The sequence below is a fragment of the Vombatus ursinus genome, unplaced genomic scaffold (genome assembly GCF_900497805.2).
Source record: "Vombatus ursinus unplaced genomic scaffold, bare-nosed wombat genome assembly UNPS02014820.1, whole genome shotgun sequence".
Taxonomy (NCBI): domain Eukaryota; kingdom Metazoa; phylum Chordata; class Mammalia; order Diprotodontia; family Vombatidae; genus Vombatus; species Vombatus ursinus.
The window spans coordinates 19453223-19472027 of NW_020954598.1; the positions used below are offsets into that span (position 1 = coordinate 19453223).

At 44.4% G+C, this 18805-nt stretch overlaps 1 protein-coding gene across 4 annotated transcripts in view; it reads left to right on the forward strand.

Annotated features, from left to right (window-relative positions):
* The window catches only part of LOC114024029 (inter-alpha-trypsin inhibitor heavy chain H4-like), a 37687-nt gene that overhangs the window by 15255 nt on the left and 3627 nt on the right, over positions 1–18805 (forward strand). For 2 of the 4 annotated variants that reach the window (XM_027836848.1, XM_027836849.1), the window contains 12 exons: positions 168–284; positions 1146–1314; positions 1888–2013; positions 2835–3016; positions 3311–3496; positions 6090–6229; positions 6527–6681; positions 10762–10806; positions 13002–13055; positions 14269–14304; positions 15137–15334; positions 17016–17202. In XM_027836848.1, coding sequence (XP_027692649.1) covers positions 168–284; positions 1146–1314; positions 1888–2013; positions 2835–3016; positions 3311–3496; positions 6090–6229; positions 6527–6681; positions 10762–10806; positions 13002–13055; positions 14269–14304; positions 15137–15334; positions 17016–17202 — 1595 coding nt within the window. The other 2 variants (XM_027836850.1, XM_027836851.1) reach the window with 2 other exon arrangements.

Below are 18805 nucleotides of genomic sequence, written 5' to 3' on the forward strand. Positions count from 1 at the left end.
GGTAAAGGAAAAGGCAGGCTAGAAGGAGGGCTAGCTCACTAAGTTTAAGGATCCTATGTCTCATTGGCCAAAGGGAGAATGGAAGGAGGAGGTGGGGCCATTACTTTCTGCCAAGGTAGCAAGCAGGGAGCAAGGCGCTCTGACCCACAGCTGTTCCCACGCTGCAGATCGAGAATGGATACTTCGTGCATCACTTTGCTCCAAGAGAGTTGCCCCTGTTGCCCAAGAATGTGGTCTTTGTAATCGACAAGAGTGGATCCATGGCTGGCAGGAAGATTAAGAAGGTTAGGAGGTGTCCTGGAACCATGTGGGAATGGGAAGGGGGAAGAGTTGGGGACTGTTCTAGGCAGGAAAGGAACCAAGTTCATTTTAGGCTATACCTCTACCCTTCTATCCTTATCATGTTCTCACCCTATCAGCTCTTACTCCAGGGCATCCCTCTGGCTCTGCCATGATGTGTCAGGGGATGGGCCAGGTGGAAAGGGGTTAGCATCATCCAGCCCCAGATTCCTATTTCCTGAGCATTCTGCCCCAATCTCCACTCTTCCCCGAGCATCCCTTCATTCTCCCTCCCTGCTGAATCTTCCTCTGTCTCTTTCCTCTAACATCTTCAGTCTTACCTTTCTATCCATGATTTTCTATCTCCACCCTTTTCCGTGCCCTACCATCTCTACTATAGAGATAGTGTGGAGGCAGCTTCTGTCACAATGAATAGAGCATTAGGCATGGTCAAATCTAGCCTCAGACACTTATTAGTAGGGAGACACTGGGCAAGTTACTTAACTACTGTTTGCCTCAGTTTCCTCAACTGTAAAATGGGAGTAATAATAGTTGCTACCTTGTACTGTTGTGAAGATCAAATGAGATAGTATTTGTAAAATATTACTCAGCTTGGCACAGTACCTGGCATATATTAAGTGCTATATGGGTGCTTAATCTCTTCTCTTCCCCTTCTCTGGACTCTCTCCCTATCTCCTAAACCTCCCAACATCTGTCTTCTCTGCCTTTGATTCTCTCTTCATGTCCCTTCTCTGCCCCCTAAACTTCAACCCCATATTGTGGCTCCCTGAACATGAAACTCCTCCTTGCTCCTTTCCTCACTCCCTGAACCTCTCCTCCACCAAGTTCCTTCCCTGCCCTCTTAGACCAAGGAAGCCCTGCTAAAGGTCCTGGATGATCTCAAACCAGAGGATCATTTCAGCTTGGTTGCCTTCAGTGGAAGAGTGACCCAGTGGAAGCCAGTGTTGCTTCAGGCCTCAGAAGAACACCTGGAATCAGCCAAGACATTTCTCTCTAATACTCAAGCCCTGGGTGGTGAGTGAAGGGCCAGGGCTTTAGGGGGTAGGGAGTGTGGTTAGCCTCAAGGATCCTAGCATCACTGTTTAGATGAGGGTTTCTGAAGAGTCTGGTAGAGGAAGTTAGAGAATTGGTCAAAAACAGGGCCTATTGGGCAGCTATTGAGAACAACATTGGTTATTTCCTTGTCCCCATTCCCAGTGGATCCCTAACCCTATGTCCTAACCTTACTAAAAAGACAATCGATCAATAATTTGCTCTCCACCCCCAATACCCACACACTTGGAACTTACTGCTTCAAGCTAGGCTAAACTGACCCATCTGCATAGAATCTAGATGGGAATTTCAACTTCTCTGTTCATTGATGCAGGCCTGTGTGTGGTGGTCCTGAAAAATTATCAAGCTATACTTCTGTAACCTGGCCTGGTCGCTTGGCCCTCCTCCCTTTCTGACCCCAGTCTCCAGTCTCCTCCCTTTCTGCTCTGCCCCAGGACAAGCCTCCACCCCTCTCTTCCTCCCAGGCCTCTCATCCTCCACCTGTCTCAGTCGGTGCCAAAGCTGAGGCAGGTGTGAGAAGATTTCTCTCCCTAGCAACTAACATCAATGAGGCCATCCTTCTGGCTGTGAGAATGCTGGATGAGAGCGACAGTAGGAAGCAGCTGCCTTCAGGGAGTGTCTCTATGGTCATCCTGCTCACGGATGGAGATCCCACTGAGGGTGAGGTGGGGGGGGGTTCTTCCTGCGTGGGCACCAACTTCCTCTGGATGCCAAAAGGGGGTGTGTGTCCTGAGGGCTCTTGTTCTGGGGACCCTTTCCCAGGAGATGAGGACGATAGTTTGGGGAAAACAGAGGTGGGGCAGACCCTGGACCTGCCCCCAGAGAGATTACAGTCTGGAAAAGATAGAGGAGAAACAGACCTAGATTCCGACATTGGGATTTTCCCAACCTGAGTGGGAAGACGAGATGGGCATGGGAACAAATTGAAGGCTTGGGATATGTGGTTCTGTTGGTAAGCTGTCCAGGAAACCCTAGAAGGGAGCTATCAGTGGGGCTTGAGTGGTCAGAGATGGCCTCAGGCAAGAGCAGGTAGAGCTTGGAGTAGGTGCTCCTCAGAGGTATGTACTGGGAGCAGGGTGTCCTAGGTTCTAGTCCAATCTCTGCCATTCATTGTCTATATGACTTTGGATAAGTATTTTGCCCTTTTGGGGCCCCAGCTTCACTGTATGATCCCTGGACTCCATAACTAGCTGGGGTTGGGGTGAGCAATGTGAAGATATTTCCATCCAGATGGAGGTTGGAGTAAGTGATCCTTGAGGTCCCTTCCAGCTGTCACATCCTACAATTCTATTCTCTTCTTTGATATTTAACCGTTGAACAGATAACTGATATTTCTTTCACAGTTCATGGCCTATAATAAGCACTCAAGAAATGCCTTATCTATCCTCTCTATTTCTCTTTCTCTTTCCCTTTCTCTGTTCATCCATCTCTTCTCTCTTTCTCTTGCCTCTCTGTCTCTTCGCTGGCCCATATTGCTGCAGGGGAGACAAAACTACAGAAGATTCAGGAGAATGTGAAGGCAACTGTAGCAGGCCGATACCACCTCTATTGCCTGGGCTTTGGCTTTGATGTCAACTACGCTTTCCTGGAGAAGCTGGCCCTGGATAATGGTGGGGTGGCCCGACGCATCTATGAGGACTCAGATGCTGACCTGCAGCTCCAGGTACCGGCACCTGGCCTTTGGGATCCCATGAGGAGTCCTCCTGTGTATGAATACCCTCTATATGTGAGATGGAAGAATTAGAGAAGAAAAGAATTCCCAGCACCTTAATTAGAACCTGTCCCTCAATTCCTGTGTGACCTTGAACATATCTTTTCCCCTCTATGAGCTTCACCTTGCCTTTATTTCCAAAGAGGAAGTTGGATTCCAGCTCTAAAGTACTACAGGCCCCAAAGAGCTGCCTAACCCACCATACTTAGTTCTACCCTACCCTTTCCCCTTCCCCTTCCCCTAAAGGACTTTTACCAGGAAGTGGCCAATCCGCTGCTGACCATGGTGGAGTTCCAGTACCCAGACAACGCTGTGGAACTGCTCACACAGGACAGTTTCAGGGTCTTCTTCAAAGGCTCTGAGCTAGTGGTGGCTGGGAAGCTCACGCCTCAAGCCCCGGACCTGCTCTCAGCCCAAGTCAGGGGCCAGTCGGTGAGTGAGACCCAGAAATCCTTTGATGGGAGAAACTTGCTTGGCCTGAGAGCTGTCTCCTGTATAGTACAAGGACAGGATGAAGGAAGCAGGACTAGACAAACATTCTGGTGAATTCAGTTCAGTTCCATTCAGGACACATTTATATATTGTCTACTAGGGGCCAAGGACCATGCTAGGCACTGAGGATACAAAAAAGAAACAGTCCCTGCCTTCAGCAGGCTTACCTTCTACTGAGAGAAAACAGCACACAGATGAGTAAGTGTGTAATGTACATATAGTAAATACAAAGTTATTTCTTGATGGAGACATGTACAAAGTAACTGTGTAGTTGTGGTTGGGGATAGGGAAAATGCTAATAACTAGAGAAAATCAAGGTGGAACTTAAGCTGACCCTTAAAGTGGACTAGAGATTCCAAAAGATAGAGGCTAGGATGGAGAGCATTGTAGACATAGGGGGACAGCCTATGTAAAGGCGTGGAGGTGGAAGATGGAATGTTATATATGGGGAACAACAAAGAGAATGCTATATAGTTAGCGATGTGAAATCAATCTAGAAAAAGCCAGATTTTAAAAAAAAAAAGCCAGATTGTGAAAAAAGTCAGGTGTTTTTTTTTTAATTTGAAACAAGCAGGAAAGAAGTTATTGTCATCTAAAACTGCATTTATAGAGACACCACCTCCAGAATGAGGGAGGCCATAATCCTGCCGTCCTCTGCTCTGCCCAGATCATATTTGGGGTATTCTGCTCATTTTTTTGAGACTGGGTCTCTCCATCTTGTTAAGAGCCAAAGTACAGTGTCCACTCGTGGGTCTGATTCCAATACTGATCCAGGTAAAAGTTTTTTTTCTGAGCTGGGCCAGTTGACTCCCCCTTAGGGAGCCTGGTGGCCCTCCATTCCCCGAGGGCTCACCATACTAGTGTTGGACTTAGTTGGACACCCAATTGGTTTTACCTCTACTTAGAACTACAGATCTCCTACAGAACTCAAGTGGCCCACCAGCCTCTAACTCTTCAGCAGCAGGAACCAAGAGGCATGTGCAACCACATCCAGCAAGAATATCGTGTTCAATTCAATTGAATTTAACAAAAATGTACTGAAAGCCTATTGAAAGCAAGGCATTGTGTTTAGTTCTGGGTGCCATATTTAAGGAAGAATTTTGGTAAACTAGTGTAGGTCTTTAGGAGTGCAAAAGGAATGAAGAAAACACTGTGGCATTAGAGGGTCAAGGAAAGGAAATAGAGATGTTTAGCCTGGAGAAAAGATGACAGACATATTCCAATATTTGAAGTTGTCACATGACAGAGGAATAAGACTTATTTTACTTCAATACAAAGGGTAGAATAAAGAGGAATGGATGGAAATTGAAGAGCGGTACATTTTGATTCAATATAAGATAAAATGTCCTCACAATTAGAACTGTCCAAAAGTGTAATGGGCTGTCCAGGAAGGTAGTGAGTTTCCTGTCCCTACAGGTCTTCAAACAGAGGATAGATGATCATTTATAAGACATGCTGTTTAGGTACAGGTTGTATTATAAGAAGCCTAAGGTCTCTTTCAACTCTGAAATCCGTATGACTAAATATGTCAATAACCAAGAGATGATGCTGGGGGGTCAGGTTAGGATTTGAGGGTGGTGGGCCAAGGGTCAAGCCAAGCTGATAGGCTACATTTTGGCCAACTCATCGTGATCCATCAGGGCTAGAGGGAGGCCACTAGGTGAGAAGAGCAGAGGTGTGGTTACCAAAGTCTAGGGCTGAAAAGACAACACTTGCCCAAGAGAACTGGGCTTGAGGGAGAAACCCAGTAACCCCTGGCCCTTCATTGCACCAGAGTCAGTGCTTTTTGTAGCCAGTTGGCTAAGACCTTTGGGGGAAGTAGGAGGTGAGGAAAAGAACAAGCCAGAGCCACAAAGAAAGAACTTGTAGGACCTTATTAAAGGAAGGAGGAAAGAACAAGAGCAAAAAATTATGAATTTGGTGGTGGTAAAGGACTTCTGAGGCAACAGAAATGCTCAAAATCTATTAGTGTTTGGAAGATTCAGAAGTATACAGAAAGGCAAAGGTATCATGGAAAAGAGGAGAGGAACTGAGAAAGAAGAAAGGAAACCAGTAGTGTCTGAAATCAATTTAACATCTGAGGAAACTGGTTTATTTTGCAATGGGAAGAGAAACCTAGTCTTGTTTTCTTTTCTTTGTGTCCTTAGCACTTAGCACAGGGCCTGGCAGGCCCTTAATAAATGCTAGATGGCTGATTGTCACTTGACATCTGTGAAACCTTGGTGAGTCATCTATCTCAGTTTCCTCAAGTGTAAAAAAAGAGAGTTGGAGAAAATCTTGACATTCTCTTCTAGCTCTCAATCCTGTGATTCCACGGACTATAGATATACATGTTTTATCTTTTATGATCTTTTGTAATAACTCCAGATGACGAAATGAGATCAACCAGTCATCAGCATAGGCATGAGACATAACATGGAGCTATGTGGTTTAGGCTTAGTTTGATGCTGCCCAGTCCTTCAGGAGGGATCCTACATCCCGGGATATCCCAAGGCAAATACTTGGCTTAAGTCCATGTCTCCCCTCTATTCAGAACACCCAGAACATCAACTTCCAAACAGAAGTGAACGTTGTGAACAAGGAGAAGGTCTTTGAGGACTCCGAGTACATTTCCCACAGCTTCATGGAGCGCCTGTGGGCATACTTGACCATCCAGCAGCTGCTGGAGAAAGCGTGAGTGACCCCTGCCTGTGTGACTTTGTAGCCTCTCTGAGTCTCACTTTGTTCATCTGGGTAAGTATACCCATCTATGAAGGCCTAAGAAGTAAGGAAAAAATTCTTTCCCCTGTAATCATGCAACCCTGAGCTCCCCATCATTCAACTCTAGTTAGGTTTGTCACATCCTGGACGAGTTGGGAAGGGGGTGATAGCCTTGTTCCTTAAACTCTGAATTGTAGAGAGAAAGGTGAGTACATGGAGGGAGGGAGGTGGAACCTCTTCAGGTTGAATGCTAATAAATCTGATTTTCAGTGTTTCAGCCTCGGGCACTGCACAGCAGAGCCTGAAGGGCAGGGCTCTGGACCTTTCCCTCAATTTCAGCTTTGTCACTCCACTCACATGTATGGTGGTCAACCAGCCTAATGACCAGGGCCAGCGCCAGTTGGCTATGAAGTCTATGGAAACAGGTAAGCAGTATATGGAGCACTTCCTGACTCTGGGGGCAAAGGCATCATGGTATAGTGGGAAGAGCACTTGAGTTGGAGTCGAGAAGACCTAGATTCGTGTCCTGCCTCAGATACTTACTAGCTATGAGCTACTATCGTGAGCACGTCACTTAAATTCTCTGGGCCTCTCAGTGCTCTCATCTGTAAAATCAGAGGGTTGGACTCAATGACCTCTAAGGGACCTTCTAATTCTAAGTTTATGATGTTATGATCTTAACATCACTTCCAGAGTCATTTCCCCAATTCCCACTAGTGTTGGTAGGTTGGGTCCCCAAAAGGTGGCTGACTATTCCTCTATTCAGGATTCTAGAGGCGTTGAGGTTACTAATACTACTGTTCATGAGCCCACATCTGATGTGCTCCTGCAGATCAATCTACCAGCTGACATCAATTAGCTTTTTCAAAAGAAATATTTGCTGAGAAGATATAGCAACAATAGCATATACAAAACAGTCCCCTCTTGAATATTCTTCCCTTGAACACACAAGGATCCTGGGGATAGTGGGCTCAAATTTAGAGAACACACATGGCAAAAGGGCAAATTCACAGTTCTTGATTACTGGTAGTCCTTTTCCTCCTTTGTGGAGCACTCATGAAATTCCCCTCAGGTGTATCTCTCTATTGGGCTCTGGGCTGGAAGTTCTGTCCTTTATAAAGGAAGGCTTTGTGAGGAGTTTAGTACTCTACCCTCCAGTCCTCCAAGCAGAGGGGAGGGGAGGCTGAGGGAGGTGGTATCCAAGGCTATCCTGGGAGGGGCATCTTCTTCTGTGGAGTTGAAACCAGGCAGGACTGCAGATGCAAAGTGGAGTGAGAAGTATCTGATTCTCTTCAACCAATCACAGAAGAGTCTAGGTGGCACAGTTTGTGAACAGATCTAGAAATTAACCTTCTTCCATATTTCCAAATAGATAGTGATATAACTTTACAGATATCATTATACAAGTCACAGCCTATCCATGTTTGCAAAAAGCCTCATTACCATCATACCCTAAGTTCAAGTTCACTCTTACCCCTTATCCCCCAGTTCTGTGTGATCTTGTGGGAGAGTATGTCCAAGGCTTTTGGGGGAAAATGTACCAGTCTTTCTTAATATGCCTCCCTAGTGAATACCCTTTTCCTAAAAACCAATTGAGATTACTAATTGATAATCAGTGAGAGACTTATGTGCAATAGCGGGGAAAACCCCAGCAACCCTTAGGGTTACTTGGGAATAGACCCTGAAGGGAAAAGTAGTTAACCCAACCCCTAGGGATCCAGATGCCATTGCTAGTGGGAGTTGGGAAAGTAACAGACAAGGTTCTTTATGATAGCCTTCGCTTAAACTGAGAGTGCTTGATTGAATACTTCTGTACTAATATAATTATGCCCTTAGAGGGCATGGAAGCTGTATGGATTTTTGCTTGCCTGAAATACGGGCGCCTCATAATTTACCTAGAGCATACTATGATAACTCATAAATGTCCTTTTTTTTTTCTTTTTTACTTTTAAACAGACCTAGACAATTTGCTTTATTATGACACAAATCTAGATAACTTGTCTCAGATACTTATGGACTCAAGATCCGTAGGATTATGTTTGTCTGCTATGCCATAAAATCAAGAAATCAGCCTCTAATGCTTCATCTCTTTTTAGGGTCCTCATTTCTCTTTGGGACTTTTTCCTAGTTTGATTCCCTTTTAAAGTTAAACAGATTTTGTTTTTTTTTTCCTAGCAAGGAGTGGGTTAGGAGCTCTATTTGGATTGCCCTAGTGCATTGGCAAGGTTCTTTTGAAGAATTTTGTGGTACTCTCTAGTCCTCCAGAGGGGTTGTTTTATGTGTGAAAGGGATTGCTGTAAACATTTGGCACTCTGTGTGTAAAACAGAAACCTAGAAATGTTTTTGACTAGACCTCAAATTAGATCATCCTATGTGATAAAAGAACTCATGAAAGGATTTTCACTCAGAGTGATAATGCTTTCTCACATAAGGGTAAGGGAGTGACTTCTAGGTGACCCCAGGTCCATAATCCCTATAGGGAAAGGCTTGCCTGTCCTGGGAGTTCTGTAAGGATCAGCATTTCCTTCTGAGAAGGGAGGCTTAATTTTCTTTTCCTTTTCAATTCAATTCAATAGACATTTATTAAGTGCCTACTATGTGCTAGGTACTGGGGATGCAAAAAGCCAGTTCCTGCCCTCAAAGAGCTTTTTCTTCCATTAACTGATTTTGGGTTGGGAAGGCCTGTTACAAATGCTGAGATAGTCAGTAGCCTGTAAGAATTTTGTAAAATTGTACCTATTTGTTAAATTTTGTCACTAGATATTTGGAAGTATGGGAGAAACTTAAGTTCCAGATTGGTTCATGAACTATGCCACCTAGACTTTCCTCAGACTATTTAGTACAAAGCAGTGGGAAAAGGACAATGCTTGAAATTTGTTAAATCACTAGAGATATCCAGGATTTGGGACTGTGGACTTTGCCAAAAGCACCCCAGGTGATTTGCTGAAGACAATAAATGTTTAACTGCTGATGTAGTGTAAGAAGGTCGTTCCATCCCACTTCAATTAATTTAATATAATCAGCATAAAGACATGAGACAGTGTTAAATGTATAAACACAATAGCTCATGACCTGTGATTTCCTTGTAAAGCATCAGCTTCTTTGATTAGTCAAGAAGGTCATAACCAATTGTTTGACCAAATGGGTCAGCCAGGCCTCTAGGGTCTTTAAATATTAGCTGGAAAAATTTCAACAGAAGTCAGTCCAATGGCAAAGTAGCCTAACAATGGAGAGCTTCAGGTTCTGGAGCTAAGGATTTCAGCTTGAGAGTTGGAGTCAGGTTCATGGGAGGGAATGTTCTTGGTGAAAAGAAAGAATTTTTTGTTATCCCCACCCCCCCAACCCCCTCAGTGACTCCTCAGACACTTGACCAGTAACAAACAATGCTCCCAGCTAGGAGAAGAAAGATACACCAAAGACAGGCTAAGAACAAATGCATGTGGAGAAAGAAAGCCACTTGGGGGGAGGAAGCAGCCGTAAAGAGCACCAACCCTTTGAATCATAAAAGGATACCAGATGCAAACCCAAGAAAGGGCTGCCAATCACCAACAGTTGTGAGCTCTGCATGTATGTCTCAGCATCGTAGTACTTTACATTTATGCCCACTCTCCCTCCTGACCCTGTGTATATTTGTGGGAGAGTGTGCCCCAGTCTTTTGGATCGGGGTGAGAGAAGGTTTGTATCTGCTTACACCTGCTTAGTAAATACTCTTCCTAAAATCAAATTAACTCTGGCTGATAATCAATGCAGAGCCCACCTGTGGAAGCTCGTGAACTAGAAACTTTTTCCACTGGGGACCCCTTCTTGCGTTTAGGCAGCATTTGTTGGAGTTGCATGGCCTGAGGGTATGCGCAGTGCAAAGTGCACATGCTTTGTGTTCAGAACCAAGGCTGCAGTGAAGTTGCACAGTGCAACCAGGAAAGAGCTGCCAGAAACATCTCAGATTCATTATGGGTTTGATTTTTAATTAATTTTTGGTTTCTGTACATTCAGAAATCTTTTACTGCTGCCGAAATTTTCACGACCCCATATGTGGTCACAACCCACAGTTTATGACTAGAGAAACCCCAACCCATCAGTGTTAACCCCAGACCCTGCCAAGGGGGACAAGTGGTCATTTTCTTCAGGGAATCTAACTTGCTAATTCAGTATGAGTTTTGAGAGTGAGCCCAGAGGAGGGGTTACACTATGTATGACCAGACTTTTTCAGTCCTTTATCCTTCTCAATCCACGCCCCTCTGAAACCCCCATGTGTAATGCTAAGGGTTAACACTCCCATATCAATGCTCTTACCCTACATCTACTATGTCCCACTGAGGACTTAGAATTTCCCTCCCTGTCTGGTTAAAGGTGAGCCAAATTCTCTGATAGATGACTTAGGTTCTCTGTTACTCTGAGGGCCCAGTCATTTTATTTCCTCTTGCTTATGGAAAACTTGGGACTCATATTGGGGCTCATGGGTCAGATAAGAAGATTTTAGCCAAGTGTTACATTTCTCTTCTTAGTTTCAGATCAAGGAGAGCTGAAAATGGAACAACCAATGAGACCAGGTAAATTTTGGATTTCTGCTAATGGGGTCCCCATACTTGCTCCTAACTCCAGCCCAAGACGATCTCTAAATCTGGCCACAGACTGAGGCCTGACACTGACCATAGAATGACCCCTAACCCCCAGGCCTAGACTGAATTTTATTCCTGGTCATAGAATAAAGTCCTACACCCAAGAACAGACATTACCACATCCCAACCCACAAACCAAACCCTAAACCCAGCCCTGAATTAAAACACCACCTAACCACAGACTGAGCCTTAAGCTGGCCCTAGATGACTCCTGACCTTGTCCACAGACTGATCCCCTATTCTTTGAATGATGGCCACAGAAAGAACCTCAACCCAGGACACAGACATACTCCCAACCCCCACCCTACTATGACCACACACTAAGCCCTAAACCAAACACATGCACTCTGCTATGATTTCATGCCCCTACTGGTCACTAGCTCCAGCCCAGAGTGAGCCCTGCCCCTTCACTCTGGCCACAGGCTGCCCATGACCATGACCACATACAGAGAGCCCTGACTTTGGCCACAAGGCTGTGCCCTAATGTCAGTCACAAACCGACCCCAAACTGCACACAAATTTCAGCTACCCATTGATTCTTAACCCCACTCCAATATGAGCCCTGATCCCGCTCCCTTGCCATAGTTACCAACTGGTTCTCCCTACCATGACCACATACTAAGAACTCCTAACCTCAGCCTCTGACTGGGTCCTAACCTCAGACTTTCCCTGACTCCAACCCCACCACTGAGCTCTGATCCTGCTCTCTCACTTTAGTAACTGACTGATCCTCTACCATGCTCACATACTCCTGTCAATTAAGCCCCAAAGAGGAGTTTGACATCCTGTTTGTGTCATAGCTCTGGAGATCTGATGAAACATAAATTCTTTTTTTTTTTTTTTTGGCTAGGCAATGGGGTTAAGTGACTTGCCCAGGGCCACACAGCTAGTAAGTGTCAAGTGTCTGATGCCAGATTTGAACTCTAGGGCCAGTGCTCTTTCTACTGTGTTACCTAGCTGCCCTGAGAACATACTGAGCCTTAATTTCCACTCTTCCATCTAGCCCCAGGCCTTGCAAGCACTGATTCCATTTCCAAACAGCACCATCAACTCTCTCAAAATTAGCTCTAAATCCATACTTTTTCCTAAACTTGTCCCAACCTGATCTCTCTCCCTAGCCTCAAATTTTAACCTAACCCTAGTGTCTACTAATACAGTACATAAGCCACACTCCCATTCCCAGACAAAGACCTGATCCCAGCCACAGACTGTCTTCCTCTTCCACCTCCATCCTGGTACACGCTGGCCTCTAAACCTGCTCATGGATTGACTTCTCTATCCTGGTCCTAATCTCAGGCCCCTACTGAACTCTGACTTAGCCATAGACTCAGTGCTACCCTCAATCACAGAGCAAACTCTGATGCCGGCCACAAATTAATTTCCTCTGCTGATCACAATGGGCCCTAATCTCAGCTCTACTCTGAGCAGATATCAGTGTAGCTCCATACCGATCCCCTAAGCCCAGGCCCTGACTGAGTCCCACACTGGACTCCTCGACCCTGAGCACACAATGAGTCCAAACCCCACTTCAGCCTGAGCACTAGCTCTGGCTGGCCCCAGATTGACCCTAGTCAGTCAGCTCATTAACATATATAATCAAAGAATTAGAAGAGATCTTAAAGGTCATCTAGTGGCCTCCTTTCCTACCCTGAACTCAACCCTCTAGCATATCTTACTGGTGGTCAGCAAGCCTTCCTGTTAAATACTCCTGCCAATGTGAGCTTACTACAGGTCACAAGGGGATCTGGGTGACATGGTGAATAGTTCCCTTGAGTAAAGCATATACCTACTACTAACGACCCAACTTGGCATGGGTGTCATATTTGGGAGAACCCTGAACCTTTCTCTTTTTCCCTGGAGGGAGTTGGATTGGGCCTCTCTTTCATCTCTTTCTAAATCTTTTAACCATCATCTCCTCAGGTAGACCTCATCTGGTAGAAGTATGCAAATCATGCCCCCCATTTTACACATGAGAAAACTGAGGGTTAGGAAGGGGGGGGGGTGATTCAGCCAAGGCCAGACAGTGAGTTAGTGGTAAAGAGGAGACTTGACCAAGGTGAATGAAGTAGTAACAGTCATGATTAGAAAGAATCCAGGTTTTCTGTCTTCTCGTTATCTCCCTGCAGGCAGAACGAAATTTCGAAGAAGAAAGATCATTTCCCAGGAACCAGATGAACTAAGTAAGACACCAACTGACTTGTGTGAGGCCACCTGGTAGGATGAGGGTGGGGATGAGGTCTTTGGGGGAGTGGTTTGAAGGGAGGTTGGGAGAAATCCTACCTGGGGCTCCTGAACCATCCCTAGAAGGTCAGACCCCTAATGTATAGAAGTTCCTTCTGTTCCCTGTCTCCAGTGCTCTGGGAGAAAAGATCTAGGACAGGCTCCTGGGGAAGAAATCCTGTTGGCATTCCTTCCCTAGGTCCTAGGTTTCCCCAGGACAGGCCTTGCCTTTTTCCCTTGGGATAATCCTCTCCCCTCTCCCCCACATCCTTCAAGTATAGTGTAGTAGAAAAAGCATTAAGTTTATAGACAAAGTACAAATCATGGCTCTGACATTTACTAATGCAGCAACCATTCTGGGGTCTCTTCCCACCCAGACACTTGTATTTGGTCAGGGTCCCAAGCTGATCACTATTCATTCTTATAGTTCTATGGAGTTTATATAACATTGTAGCTTCTAAGCCCCCACTGGCGTGTCCCTCCCCATGATCAATCAGTCAGCTGCACTCCATTAATGTTTAGAAAAGGGATCTACTGATAAATTATAGACAGAATAGTTGGCACAAAACATTCCTCTCCTCATGTATACACAAGGCCCCTGGGGAGAATGGCCCTGAACTGAAGTCCAAATAAAGGGAGGCACACACACAGAGAACGCGTGACAAAGGGTAACTCCTAACTCTCGGTTATTGGATGCCTTTCTCTTCCTTTCTAGTGTCCTTGAGAGCTTCCCTTTGGGTGTAGCTCTCTGCTGGGACCTGGGGGACAGGGCCTTTCTAGAATCCACAGCCAGCATACTGTCTGTCAAGGGGGCCACACTCCTAGAAACTGCTTCCTCTCCTAGGTGTCCATCTTTTTGTGTCTGCTTGTGTCCGTGTTTGTCCTTGGTGCGTCCTTTGGCTGTATTATCTGCTACTGGTCCAGCCTATTACCACAACCAATGGAGGAGAGGGGTAGTGTGTAAAACTCCCTCTGGGCTCACTTCCCTCAATCCCTTGCTGATCTCTGGCACGGGTGTTATGTGTCTACTTCCACCAGAGGCTCTCGATCCCGGAGTCCTCCACGACTTGATTGCTTCACTGCTGGGCTATATACATATGTATAATGTATGATATGTATTATGTGTAATATAATATACATGTAAGTGGCTCTTATCCCTTCTTCTTTCCCTAGGGTCCATGTTGGCTCCTTTAGAAGATGTCTCACCAGGTAGAGTACCTGACAGGGACAAACCTTGGGCCTCATCATTGGGATTGGTGATAGGAAATAGAATGATTCCTGGACGATCCAGGAAGGAGGTGGAAATGTCTGCCTCCTCTAGTTGTCCTTTATCCTGGAGGCCTTTACTATTTGGTTTTTTCACTGCTTGACTGGTCCACTGTTGAAATTCTTCCAGTTATTTAAAGATACCGGAAACATGATTGGCTTGCTTGATTAACCAATCATGATTTTCTTCCTCTTGATGCAAAGAGGCTCATATCTCATATAGGAGACAAACTTTTCAGCCACTTTTGCTCCACTCTGCCCCTGGCCTGAGTGGAGACAGGATTCTGACCAGAGTGAATTGTATGGTTTGATAGAAAGGCCAATCTTAGAATCGTAGGATCTGATTCAAAACCTAGTTCTAGTGTATGACTTTTGACAAATCATTTAACCGCTCTGAGGCTCTGTTTCCTCATCCATAAAATAGAGATAATGATATGTGTTCCAGCTCTCTCACAGAGGGGCAAAGTGGCATAGTGAATAGAGAGCTGATCTAAAAATTTCAAAGGCCTGCATTCAAGTCCTATCTCTGACAAATACAGATCCTGGGAAAGCATCTTGACCTCTCACTGCTCTGCACAACTCTCCAAGATTAAAATTTGTAGAGAAGGTGCCAACCTACATTGGTGGAGGGAATTTCCTTAGCTGGGAGTTCTCTATACCAATAGCATCATAGCTCTGGTTAATATCTTCCAATCTCACAGAGTTGTTGTGGCCAGTGTTTTGTATACTTAATCTACATAAATCTGAGTTGTTTTCATCATTATTTCTGTTCCAGGGACCTCTACACCACTGTCAGCGGGGATTACAACACCTCCTATCCCTGTTCCTCTGGAAGAATCTTTGAAGTCAATGGAGAGGGCTCCTCATTTCATTTTGTCACTGTTTCTACGAAAAAAACAGAAAGAGATTTTGTGTGTGGATGTCAAAGGATCACCTTTCAGGCCACTAAGTCTGATCTCTGATCCAGTACAAGGTAACTGCCCCCCCAACACACACACACACACACACACACACACACACACACACGCTGCTATACTTTTATTTATTTATTTACTTTTTACCAAATCCTCCCCACTGAATCAATGTTGTGCATAATCTCTCATCTCATTGAAAAATCTTGTGCTATTCTTTTTTTTTGTTCCCTGTAATTGAGTCCTGTCTCCCCTAGACAGTTAGTTCAAGTATAGGACTTGAAGTCTGCTCCTCCTCTGTCTCTCTCAGACCAGGAGCTTCCGGAGGCTAAGGTCCGGAATTGTTCCTTTTGTCTCTCTCAGACTGGGAGTTCCCATAGGAGAGGGCTAGGGTCTATTTCTCCTCTATCTCTTCCACCAACATGGTTTAACAAAGGACTGAGAACACAAGGTCACTCAGGAAGGACCTTCTGACTTACGAAACTATCCTCACACTTCAATGAAGGAGCCCCTTGTCTACTGAGGAAAGAAGACACACATACAGGAAAAGTTTGATGATTCTAGCTTGAGAGTGTAGATGGAGCTTGTCAGAGTTGAGGGAGTTCAGAGTTAGAAGGACTAGTCAAGGCTGGGTGGAGTTAATCCCACCAGGTTCTAATCAATCAATTAACAAGTATTTATTAAGGTATAACTATATACCAGGGACTCTGCTAGGTGCTGGGGATACAAAGACAGAAGTGAAAATAGCCTCGTCATCACAGATCCTGCAATATAACTGGGAGAGGTGTCACGGACCTATATTTTGTTTAACAAAGTAGATACAAAGTAATTAGGGAGTTAAGACACTATCAACTGTGGGGATCAGGAAAGCTCCCATGGCACCCGATTCCTGGGCAATCCAGGAATCTTGAAGGAAACTGGGGATTCTGAGAGACAGAGGTGAGGAAGGAATGCATTCCAGGCGAGGGAGGTAGCCAATGGAAATGCAAGAAGACAGGATACATCGTGCTGAGTATGTAACAGCAAAAAAGGACACTTTAGCTGGACCACAGTAGAGAGAAAGGAGAATAATGTACAATAAGTTTGAAAAGAAAAATAGGGTCACATTGTGAAAGGCTTTAAATGCCAAATGGAGCAATCTTTATTTGATCCCAGAGGCAATAGGAAGCCATTGGCATTTATTACATAGGCCAGTGACAAGGTCAGATTTGTACTTTAGGAAAATTAGTTTGTTAGCTATATAATGTATAATATATAGTATTATATGTAATATAATAACAATAATTATAATAACAGCATTTTTATAATGCTTTTTGGTGTGCAAAGTGCTTTACTTCCGTTAACTCAAATGATCCTGACAATGTCAAGTAGGTGCTATTATTAGCTCCATTCTATAGATGAGGAAATTGAGGCACAGGCTGGTTAAGTGACTTGTCCAAGGTCACATACCAGTCAGTGTCTGAGGCAGAATTTTAACTCAGGTCTTCCGGGCTCCATGTTCTGTGTTCTATCCATTGTTCCACGTAGATGTATGAAAGTTGGATTGCAGAGGGGAAAGACTTGAGCCAAAAGGACCAATCAGACTGTTGAGAAGTCCAAGCAGGGTCTGAACCAGGTAGAATGAATTCATTAAGAAAGTCTTACTGGAAGGAGGCTAGCTGAGAAGACTGGACTTCCCAAAGGAGGTGATGTGTTACTGTTCCTGGTCCTGCTGTTAACCTCTCTAATCCCATGGGTTTCTAGGAATTGAGGTGAAGGGCCATTATAAGGACTTTCTAGACACATTTTCCTGGCTCCAGGTGAGCTACAAGACTCCTGAAGTACAGGTGTATGTGAACCAGGACAGCATCATAGTGATCCGTGGCCGTGGTCAACATGAAAAAAGCACCTCTTATCAGTGGCAGAAGACATTCTCCCTGGGGTTTTCTGGGTAAGCCTGGTTGGCCACTAGCCTAGTGCTCTGGATCAGAGCCCTTCATTGGGCTCCTCTCTCCCTACTCCCATCTCAACTGATCCCTTTTGTTCTAGAGAACCTGGTTAGCCTCCATGCTTGAGAGTTGGTGAAGAATGGACCTCAAGATTATAAATTTACAGCTAGATGGGATTGTAGAGCTCATTCAATTTAACCCCCCTTTTTTGCTTTTGTTTTTTTCCTACTTAATATTTTATTTTTCCAATTACGTGTGAAGATAGTTGTCAACATTCACTTTTATAAAACTTTGAGTTCCAATTTTTTTTCTCCTTCTCCCCTCCCCAAGACTGAATGTAATCTGATATAGGCCATACATACCCAATCCTATGAAACATATTTCCACATTAGTCATGTTGTGAAAGAAAAATCAGAACAAAAGGGAAAAATCACAAGAAAGAAAAAACGACAAAAAAGAAAGAAAATAGCATGCTTCCATCTGCATTCAGACTCCACAGTTCTTTCTCTGGATGTGGACAGCATTTTCCATCATGAGTCTTGGAATTGTTTTAGATCACTGTATTGTTGAGAAGCGGTAAGTCTATCAAAGCTGGTTATCACACAATGTTGCTGTTACTGTGTATAATGTTCTCTTGCTTCTGCTCGCTTCATTCAGCATAAGTTCATTGAAGTCTTTCCAGGTTCTTCTGAAATCTGCCTGCTCATCATTTCTTATGGAACAATAGTGTTCCATTACATTCACATACCACAACTTGTTCAACCACTCCCCAATTGAAGAGCATCCACTCAATTTCCAGTTCTTTGCCACCATAAAAATGGGTGCTATAAATATTTTTGTATCTGTGGTCCTTTTTCCTTTTTTAAGATCTCTTTGGAATACAGCCCTAGAAGTGCTATTGCTGGATCAAAGGGTATACACAGTTTTACAGCCCTAAGGGCATAGTTCCAGATTGCTCTCCAGAATGGTTTTAACCCCCTTTTAAAAAAATGAAGAAAAAAAAAGAAAAAAAACAAGGCATCACTCAGAAAAGTGAGGGTACTTACCCAAGGTCACACAGCAAGTTAGCAGCAGATCTGGGGACTAGAATCCAGTGGTGGAGGAGGGGATGGATGGATAATGGAACTCTAAGTCCTGATTAAATCATGACTCATGTCAAGTAGCACTGGGAGGGCAAGTGATGGGTTTTCTGGAACCAGTTTAGAATTTAAAATTTGTCTGGCCAGTTATTTTTCTGCTTAAGTAACTCTTTAGTACTAAGGCTTCTTGTATTTCTTATTACAGAGCTTTTAAAGTTCACCAAGGGTTTTCATAACAACATGAGCTATGATCATCTTCATTTTGGAGATGGGGAAACTGATGCTGGGAGGTTGTAACTTGCTCAAAGTAACACAATTCATGCATGTCAACCAAAATTCAAACTCAAATCTCCTGACTCCAAGTCCAGTGATCTGTTTCTTACACATATACTTCCCAAACTCAGAATGAACGAGGATTGGGCATAGGGGTGGGGAAGAGCTACAAGTATGTAGTAGTAGTAGTAGTAGTAGTAGTAGTAGTAGTAGTAGTAGTAGCAGTAGTAGTAGTAGTGGTAGTAGTAGTGGT